We start from the raw sequence: 10,636 nt of genomic DNA on the forward strand, positions 1-10,636 counted from the left end.
AAGCCTTCCACCTTGAATTGCTCTCCTAAACCACTGGCAGAATTAGAAATAATAAGAGATGGTGGACATGGAGTGGAGGAAATGTTAGGATGATGATGTTGATGATGATTAATTAACCTCATATTGTCTTAAGAGATGGCATCCATAGAGAATAGCCGATTCCACTAGGTGGCATCTGGATCCTTCTCTTTAGCATGATTTCCAGGCGAAGCAGAGCCTCGGGGCTGGAGGTATGTTGTGAGAGGGAGTGCTGAGCAAACAAATGCAATGCACCCAGGCTTGTTGGAAGAGATAATCAGCAGTTTGGGAAGACAGCAGCAGGGTCCAATTTGCTTTCTCAGCCTAACTTCCTGGGCAGAGCAAATTCGATTGTTGCAATTTCAGTGTCATTTGAAGTTCTAGTTCATAGAGCAGTGCAATTTATTCAGGGACTGGGTAACTTGTAAAGTAAATGCAGTTCTCAAGAAGATCAAATGTCTTGAGCAGAAATCACTATTGCCAGTGGACTGACACACAGTCTTCTCTTCCTCCATGAAGAACCTTTGTTCTTCACATTTTTTACTTTGTTTTTCGCAGGCCATGCTGGCCCTGGACCTGTCTGTCAGAGGACACCATGACCAGCCCCCTGTGGTTTGCTGTGACTCAGGTCCTGTAGCCATTGTCCCCACTGCAGGGGTCCCTATGAATTTTAGTCTCCCTGCCATTGTCTGGCTTCTGCTGTGCTGAGCCAGAGTCACTTTCCTAAGTGATCAGACATCTTTGGTCAACCCTGAAGGATCAAGCATTTAGGTGATCATGATTTGGGGGAAGGGAGGGCACATAACAGGCTTTGCTGTTTGTGCTACACTGACACCTCCATCAGGGAACATAAAGCAAATCCCCAAAGAATAGATCCAAACACACTGAAGAATAACAGCCCACATCAGTAGTTTTCAAATTCTCCCTGGAACCCATCAGGAACTGGGGGTCTGAGTGGGCCCCTCAGGTCCACAGGCCCCAGAGTAATGCATCTGCCTTGTCAGCTTAGTTCTGCCAGGGCTCCTGAGCCTCCAGTGAATTCTGTCACTAGCATCACCTAGGCTGCCAGCCGTGCCTCTGTGAGAAAAGCACAGCTAAAATAGCTGCAATAATAGGACCCTGTCATTTTATGTGAATCCCAGTGTTGTGCTTTCTTTATCTCTTCCACATGTGGGGATTCCATGTATGATTTCTTTAAAGGTTTCTGCTGCTAAAAAGTTTGCGAAGTGCTCTCCTACAACCTCCTGAAGTACTCTCATTCTTACAAACCTAAGCTGTGTTGCAAACTTGGGCACATAGTTTTTAGTCATTTCAGAGAATGAGTTCCTTGCCTCCTTGGAACACCCTCTCTAGACTTTGAAAACAAAGAGCATTATACTTCTCTGCTCCAGGTCCCAACCACTGGCCATAAAGTCTTTTCTAGTTCTCCCACATGCTCAAGGCACAGAATTCGCAGGGTAGACCCATCCCCTGAAGATTCAGTCCCTTATGTCCACAGCACCTCAGCTGCCTCCTGTTTCAGATTTGGTACAGTCTCCTGACCTTCTGGATCCACATTCTAACTTCTATTTTTCAACTGCTTAAATGTTATTGTTGTTAAATGCTGAGATTTAAAAAAACATTTATAAAATATATATAAGGTATAAAGAATTATAATCCATAGCACCTGTGAACCCACCACTCATGTAATGAAAAATCACATTACTATTACACCTGGGGTCCTCAGGATAGTTCCCCATAAACCCATTCCTTTTCCTCTCACCTCCAAGGCAAAAACTGAGCTCAATTTTGTGTGTAGAATTCCTTTGCATTTAACAGAGTTCCTACATATATTTGAATCTATCAACAACACATTTCTTAGTTTTGTATGTTTTTAAACTTCATATAAATTGATTTATACAGCATACATTCATTCTCCAGACAATGTTTTTGAGATTCACTCATTTTGTTACAAGTACCTTTATAGTATTTGCATTTGCAATGTTTTATAGTATTCCATTGTGTAACACACCAGTTTTTAGAAATCCTTCTAGTCTTGATTACCTTTGGGCTGCTGTGTTTTCTATTATGAACAGTGCCACTGTGAACATTTTTGTACACATTCCTGGTACATGTATACAAGAGTTGCTCTATGAGTGGAATTTCTGGATCATAGTGTAGAAACATGTTTATATTGCCAAGATAATTCCAAATTGTTTTCCAAGGTGGATGATGTTCTAATTCATCCCATCATGACCGTTTTGTTACACTATATTCTTGCCAGCACTTTGGTATTGTCCAACTTCCTAATATTTACCAGTCCAGTAGATGTAAAATGCCATTTACTTGTGGTTTTAATTAATTTACAGGTTTGCTGTGGAGGCTGAAAATATTTTCTATACGGATTGGCCATTTGTCTTTCCTTTTTTGTAGCACCTGTTCCGGATTCACTCTATGGTGAAGGGTGAGGGCACAGGTGTCAGAGCCCAACACTCAGGACAGAAGTCCTAGGGTAGAGGTTAGCTTCACAGGTACTACGAAGACTCGGTAGAGGCCCTCCTGGCCACCTGCATCCCACCTTACTCCGTGACTCTTCCTCAAAACTGAGAGGTGGTCTCTGTCTCTTAAGACCAGCTCCAGGCAGTCTAGTTGAGCAGCAAACGGAGATATTGGAGCTAAGGATCCAGGCATGCCTCCTGACGCACAATCCGGTAGAGAAAACGGGTTACCGTTGCCCCCATTGTGCTGCAGGCTGCTCACCCCAAAGTCGCTACTCAGGTCTTCCTGCTGGGACATCCCCAGAATTACGCAAGTTCCCTCGGTTACTAGGTCATCCTGTGCCATTAGCTTATGAGGTTTCACTCACTGGACCAACAGGTCCCGAACTAGGTGGTAGGGACAGAATCCCACAGGATCCGCACTGGCCTCCCTCAAGCCTCCACACTGGCGCCAGCCCACACCTGCGAGGACTCCCCGAGCGCCCCGGTCGCGGCCCAAGGGCGGCGCGCCACGTGACCGCGCCTGGCGGAGGGGCGGGGCCGCACGGCCGCGACGCTACCTGGTCGCCGCGCAACGGCGCGACGCGGCGCAATGGAGGCTGGCGGCAGCAGGGAGGTGGAGGCCAGGAATTACTTGGAAAAGCATCGGATTATGGAGTTGCTAAACTATCTTACCAGCTCCCTGCTCTTTTTCCGGCCAGGTAAGAGACTTGCCTACCACCCGGCCTTCTCTCCCGCCCGTCTCCCCACAAGGAGCGGCTCCCAGAAATGCCCGGTAGCACTGGGCTGCGTCCCCCCCAGGTGCTCCCTGTCTGCACACGCACACTCTCCTGCCGCTTGAGCCCTTCTGCTGCCAGCTGACTCTGTGGCATTCCACGAAACAAGTCCTTGCTGACCGGCTTTCAATGCTAACCACTAGCCAGGTGCGGTGGGACTCCCGCAGGTGCGGGGCTCGCAGCGGGTGGGAGGGAGGCTCCAGGTCCGGGAGCCTGGCGCCCCCCCAGCTCTACCCCTCTGTACTGTGTGAGTTTGGAAAGGAGCCTGCACTTCAGTCTCCTCTTCTAGAAAGTGGGAATAATACGACCGGTCTCATGGAAAAGTGGGAAAAATTAAATGAAGAAAATATAAATCATCCCTATACCTGGCAAGCAAGTACTACCCCTCACCTCATAGAGTGAATAGTAAGGGATCTCAGCAATTGACAGGGTAAGACTATGTTCTTGAAGAGACAGCTTTTATTGATTTTTTTTTAAAACATTTGGCCCCCTTACAAAGTTTGAATCATTTCATAATTTTTGGGTGGTGTGTGTTTTAAAAGTTATGTTAAGGTGAAAATGGCTTTTTGCCCTTGTTCCCTGGGTGCAGAATTATAACTTGCTGGCCTCCATATGGAGTGTGCAGAATGCCAAGTTATCCATTTGCCACCATGTAAGGAAATGGAAATACCAAACATTCCGGCTTTGCCACAAACTACTCAACAATATGATCAAGTAGAGGGTGATCAAGTTCTCTGTAGTTCTTTGTAATAACCACAGTGTTGCTCATGGAAAACTTTATAAAATTATATGTCAATGATACCTTAATAAAAAAAGTTCTTTCTAGTTGTTTTGAAAGATAATGCAACTTTGGAGAGTGAAAAAACAAGTAGGAAGGAATGCACTTTATTTTTTTAATGCCTGGGGGTAGAGTGCTATCAAGCTAATTTTCCTGGAAAAGTAATTAATTTCTTGCTAGTGTTTGGTACTGTGATGGTGAAAAGTCTTTTGCTGTTAGATGTAACAATAACAGCTTCATTTCTGTGTATATATTATATGTGTATATATATGTAGATATACTTACACACACACACATATGGATCATTATTAAAATATCCAACAAAGTAACTGAACTGTTATTCTTGAAAGCCTGATTTTAAGGCATTTGGTTTTTCAAAACAATGTGTTATTACATTCATACTAACTTCTAATGTTCATTATATATAGATGAATTTTAATTTTTAACTTTAATTTTCCCCAACTTAATGAGTGATATATTCACTATATAAGAACATTTGTCAATATATATTTTAAATTTTCATTTTGATTTTTATCAAAGTCTATGTATATCAAATGTATATATATAGCTTATTATCAAAAAGCACTCCAAGACTTGTAATGAATAACAACATTCCCCTCCGTAGCCCAGATTCCCTCTGTGCTTAATAAATTCTTTTCAACTCCTATAGCTATTTACTTTGCTATTTAACTTGATATTTCTAAATCACAGACTTATCTGTTACTTCTTAATGCCCCCCCTCCTCCCAGGTTTAGATTTAGCTTACACTATAGATGAAAATTTAGCTCTCTTGGGTACGTGTGCTTATGCACACACACACATACACAACTCTACCTGCTCCCACTCTCCCTAACCTTCCCAGTAAAATTAGAACACAGTTTTGCTATGACCAGTATTCAGAATTTACATTATTATTAGGCAAATATCCACAGCTAATCCATGTTGTATGCTGTATTTCCTTTGCTGTTTTCCCTGAAATTAATACTACATTTTAAATATTTGCTCAAATTTTCTGTGTAATTATCACTAATCATCCATATCCTCTTTTTGCACACAGATCATCTCTTATTACATTTATATCCATCAGGTCATCACCACCCCTTTTAATTCCCCCAGCTCTCTGTCTTCTTGCTCCAGTCTGGACTGAGTTCAGCTGCCGGGTTCTACAGTTAATGATCAGGGATTTCCCGCACTCTGATCCTAAAAATCTCTACACCTCTTTCCTGTACTGAGCCTGTTTTATGGCACTTGGACTCTCTCGTTTCTCCCCTTCCTCTAGTAGAACATAACCTCTAGTGTCTTCCTGAGAGAGTGTACTTTGAGCAGTAAATATTTTGAGAACTCACATGTATGGCAATGTCTTACTTGTGCTCAACCATCAGGATGGTAACAGGTGGATACAATTCCCGATTGGAAAATGCTGCCCTCAGAACTTTGAGGGTATGCTCTGTTGTCTTCTAATTTCCAGTGTTGCTCTTAAGAAATTTGAAGTCATGACATCACCAGACTCTTGATCTGTATTTAAAACATGATTTTTCTTTCTGGGAGTTTTTAGGATTGTCTTTTGATCTTATCCCTAGTGTTCCAGATGGTCGTATGCCTTGAAGTGGGTTTGTTTTGGGGTTTGTTGGTTTTTTCTAATTCACTGTGCTAGGTACTTTGTGTGTGTGTGTGTGTGTGTGTGTGTGTGTGTTTAATTTGTAGGCTTTTTAAGTCTCCTGCTCTCTTCCTGGCCTTTTTCTCTCAAGTTCTTTATTATGTCAACCAACTTAATACCTCAAGAATTGTCTTTTTCCTTCAATATACAAAGCTTTGAACCAATCTGGCAAAAATAGAATTCTCCTATAGAAAGCATGATGGGGAAAGGTAATCTAAGTAGATAGATAGATAGATAGATAGATAGATAGATAGATAGATAGATAGATAGATAGATAGATAGATAGACCATCATGACTGACTAGACTTGAGGGTTGCAGACCCTTGCCATATTTGAGTTAGTAGAGCATGGTACAGTCTGTAAGCTTTAGAAGCATATTGCCTCGATTCATTCTAACTGTGTGGTCTTGGGTAAAGACTATTGTAGGTAGTAAATGAAGGAATCTATAGGCAGTGTTGACAGTACTGGTCACATAGTAAGGGCTCTATAAGTATTAGCTATTATTATTAAGATGTTGATTTGAGGTTTGCCTGCCCTGAAGAACTGTTTGTCACTATCAGCAGATACTTACGTAACTCAGGTGGTTAGCAACGTTTGGAACTTCCCTTCCTGTTTTAAAAAGTTTCTATCTTTGTTATATATGTTTCTGTTGTAAGCATTTTCAAAACAATTTTAGAAGCTGGAGTATAAATTAGACTCCAGACAGAAACATTATAGCATCTCATGTAGTCTCTCTCAATGATGTACAGCAATAAGCCTTCATCCAAGTAACACACCAAGTTCCATTAGCATTATTTACTTATTTTAGCCTTAAAAAGAGATGTGAGTTGAAATTCAAACTTGGCCTTTTCTCTCCTGAATTTAATACACACTTCAGGGGAAAAGTAACAGAGGACTATGTACATGATGTGACTGCCTTTAAAAACCTATTGGTTGCTATAGTCTATAAAAATTTGTACAAAAAGGCACTGAGAGATTTTAAAACATCACAGTGGGTGAGCCCTATTTAAATAAAAGTATTTAAATTGACTTTTTTTATTTTTACAAAAATGTTCATAATTCATGAGACAACTGGAAATTTAAATACAGCCTGGCTGTTTGAGGCTATTAAGCATCTTTTTAAGATGTGTAAATGGTATTGTGATAATGGTATTGTGGTAAGATGAAAAAGGAGTCCCCTTTTCAACAAATGGTGTTGGGGAAACTAAATAACCACAAGGAGAAAAATGAAATTGGACCCCTGTCTTACACCAATCACAAAAATTAACTCGAAATGGATCAAAGACTTATACATAAACTCTGATAGAATAAAACTCTGAGAAGAAAATGTAGGGAAGAAGCTCCTCAACATTAGTCTTGACAAAGTTTTTTTTTGGATATGACCTCCATAACACAAACAACAAAAGCGAAAATCAGTGGAAACTACATCACACTTAAAAGTTCTGTACTGCACAAGAAAGAAAATGAAAAGGCAACCGACTGAATGGGAGATAATATTTGCAAACCATATATCAGATAAGGGGTTAATATAACTCACTCTACTCAATAACAAAAAAATAAACAATCCAATTAAAAAATGGGCAGAGAACTAAACAGACATTTTTCCAAAGAAGTCATCCAATGACTAGCAGGTACATGAAAAGATGCATCATTTTATTATAATCAGGAAAAGGCAGATCAAAATCACAAGGAGAAATCACCTCACACCTGTTGGAGTGGCTCTCATCAAGAAGGCAAAGGTAACAAGTGTTGGCAAGAATGTGGAGAAAAGGGAACCCTTGTACACTGTTGGCAGGAATGCAGACTGGTTCAGCCACTATGGAAAACATTATGGAGGTTCCTCAAAAAATTAAAAATAAAACTACCATATGCTCCAGCAATTCTACTTATCGGTGTATATCCAAAGGAAAAGAAAACAGGATATTGAAAAGAAAGAGCTGCACGCCCATGTTTATTGCAACATTATTCACAATAGCCAAGATATGGAAACAGTCTAAGTGTCCATCAGCAGATGAATGGAAGATGAAGGTGTGGTCTATATACAAAGGAATATTTCTCATCCATGCGAAAGAAGGAAATCCTGCTGTTTGCAACAACATGGATGGACCTTGAGGACATTATGCTAAGTAAGATAAGTCAGACAGAGAAAGTGAATACTGTGTGGTATCACTTACATGTGGAGTCTAAAAAGGCCAAACTTGTTAAAACAATGAGTAGAATGGTGGCGGGGTGAGGTAGGGAGTAAAAGACAAGTCTAATGGTACAAATTTGCAACTAGTAGATAAATAAGTTCTGGAGATCTAATGCACAACATAGTGGTTATAGACAATAATACTATATTGTAAACATCAAACTTGCTAATAGATCGTAATTATTCCCACCACAAAAAAATAATTATATGATGTGATAAAAGTGTTAGCTAACACTAAGATGGCATACCCATTATATAATATATAAATGTATCAAATTGATGTTGTATAAACTTACACAATATTACATGTCAATTACATCTTTTAGAAAAGGAGTCCTCATCTTTTAGCAATACACATGCAGATATTTATTAAAGAAATATGATTGCTGTGATTTACTTCAAAATAACACAGGAAGAGAACTGCATGAGACTGTAGTGAAATAAGACTGGCAAATTTTAACACAACGTTAAAATGTTGGTGATGGGTTCATTATACTTTTCTGTTTTGGTGTATGTATGATATTCTCAAAGTGACAAATTGTTAAAAAGAGTTATGTATACTTGTGTATTTAACATACATATGTGTGTGTGTGTGTATATATATATACATATATGTAAAGCCTAGGATTGAAATAAAATGATGCAGCAATAGGAGTGGTATTCATCACCTAAGCTGCTCCATCTTAAACTTCTTCTGGCTTCTTAATCATAACTGACCTGCATTATTTCTGGAAAGTGAATTGATCGTATTTTATTCACATTGCTTAAATAAAAGCTTGTTAATCCAAAATACTGCTTTTATGTTAGAAATGAACATCTATGCTTCCTATTTGGAAGACTATGTTAATCCAAGAGTCTGGTTTTCTTTATACTTTATCCCTTCTTTTAGCTGGCCACCTTCTTTCTTGCTTCATGCTGTTTCATTCTTTGATTTTCAACTCTCTACAAATTAGAATCACCTGAGGAGCTTTTTAAAAAAGTGCCCTGGTCCAATCTCTGGCCTTTTTATTCAATCATTTGGGTTGGAGCACTTGTATATTTAACTGTCAAATATCTTGCCTTTCCTGCACGCAAGACCTGTATGCCTAGTGCCTAGTACCACCTTGAAATAGGTATTTAATAATTGTTAAGTGACAATTTCTATTTATGACATATTTTAATTTCATTATCAGAAAGAATTGAAAATATTCTTTTACAGAAAAACCAAGAGAGCATTTAATATCTTTGTTGGAACAGTTGAGAATTGCCAGAGTAACAGCTGTGTCTTTTCCTTTCCTTATGGACCACTCTAACATTGTGGCTATGTTTGAGATGATGGACACCTCAAATAAAGGCACCATAACATTTGTGCAGTACAAAGAAGGTGAGTGTGTTCTATAAATTGAGGCAATAGTTCATCATTCATAACTTTCTCTAGATGAAAATAATTATCACTGTAAATTTTCCTTTCTTTTCATTCTGATTTATAGCCCTAAAAGCCCTGGGTCTCTATAATGAAGATGAAGGTTTGAAAGATGATGGATGTGGAATAACTCTGGATAAATTCAGGCAGGAAGTGTAAGTTTATTTTTACATGACAAATATTGAAATAACGTGGCATGATTTTGAAGTACACTTAATACATTTTATTTTTTATTAAAGTATCGTTGATATACAATCTTATGTTGGTCTCAAATATACAACACAGTGGTTCAACAGTTACCTATATTATTAAATTCTCACCCCCTCTAGTGTGGTCACTATCTATCAATGAGTAAGATGTTACAGAATCATTAACTATTTATTGTCTGTGCTGTACGACTGTCCCCATGACTAACCTGTATTGTGCCCCTTTATTCCCCCCTCAGCCCCTCCTCCTTGTTCCCCACTAGTCCCTTCTCGGTGTCTATGAGTCTACTGCTATTTTGTTCCTTCTGTTTTGCTTTTATATTCCACAAGTAAGGGAAATCACTACGATTAGTACCTTTTAAAATAGAGGTTACTACCTTTTCATAGAAACATTTCATTCCCTGGAAACTTGCAGCTGACTAGAAAGTAAGGACAGGGAGGGCTGAGTCTCTAAGCCTAGAGGGTGCAGGAGAAGGTGCTGGAGTTAGAAAGTTCCAGAGGCAGCTTCATTCTTTTCTCAATGAGAAACTCCAGTTTTCAAAGAATGAGGCACAGAAGCCCCATTCTGCTGGGAGAACAAACAGAAAAGCTTTGAGCTCAATACACTAGTTGGAAATCTCTGTAAAAAAAGAGAATAATGGAACTACTCTCAAAATATTTTCTCAAAATTATTTATCACAAAGTTAATGTTTATTATAGTATAGGCTGCATGCCAGCCTGACAATTTAGATATGAGGTATTACAGCATGAAAATACTAACTAAATGCTAAGTCAGAGAAACAAAATTTGTTATTTGTAGAAAACCTCTAGCAAATCTAGCTCAATTTCTTAAAAAGTTTTACTCTGAGATTTATTAAATCAAGAAATCATAAAAAGTTGAAAGAAAGTAAGTTTAAAATTCCCATCTCATTAATCTCATAACTATTAAACAAAAAGTGTTTAATTACATTCTCTACCCCATGGGAAGACTGAAGCACAGTGTTCTGGCCTGAAATCTTTGATCCAAAAGAAAAGACTGCCCAGTGTCATGGAACAGAACTAGGAGGCATTTTAACTGGAAAGACATTTGTGGAAATGAGAGCAATCCTATTTAAGTCACCATCTCATACTGTGTTTTCTCATGGGAAATAC

The 10,636-nt window shown here is 39.1% G+C and overlaps 1 protein-coding gene across 1 annotated transcript; it reads left to right on the top strand.

The window, feature by feature from the left end:
* The first annotated feature begins 2,945 nt into the window (after positions 1–2,945).
* EFCAB10 (EF-hand calcium binding domain 10) lies at positions 2,946–10,513 on the top strand. Its single transcript, XM_036892384.2, has 3 exons — positions 2,946–3,196; positions 9,096–9,260; positions 9,367–10,513. Exons 1-3 carry the CDS (start codon positions 3,088–3,090, stop codon positions 9,456–9,458), a joined length of 366 nt encoding a protein of 121 aa, XP_036748279.2. The 5' UTR covers positions 2,946–3,087; the 3' UTR covers positions 9,459–10,513.
* Positions 10,514–10,636: the final 123 nt, after the last annotated feature.

The sequence above is a fragment of the Manis pentadactyla genome, chromosome 7 (genome assembly GCF_030020395.1).
Source record: "Manis pentadactyla isolate mManPen7 chromosome 7, mManPen7.hap1, whole genome shotgun sequence".
Classification (NCBI taxonomy): domain Eukaryota; kingdom Metazoa; phylum Chordata; class Mammalia; order Pholidota; family Manidae; genus Manis; species Manis pentadactyla.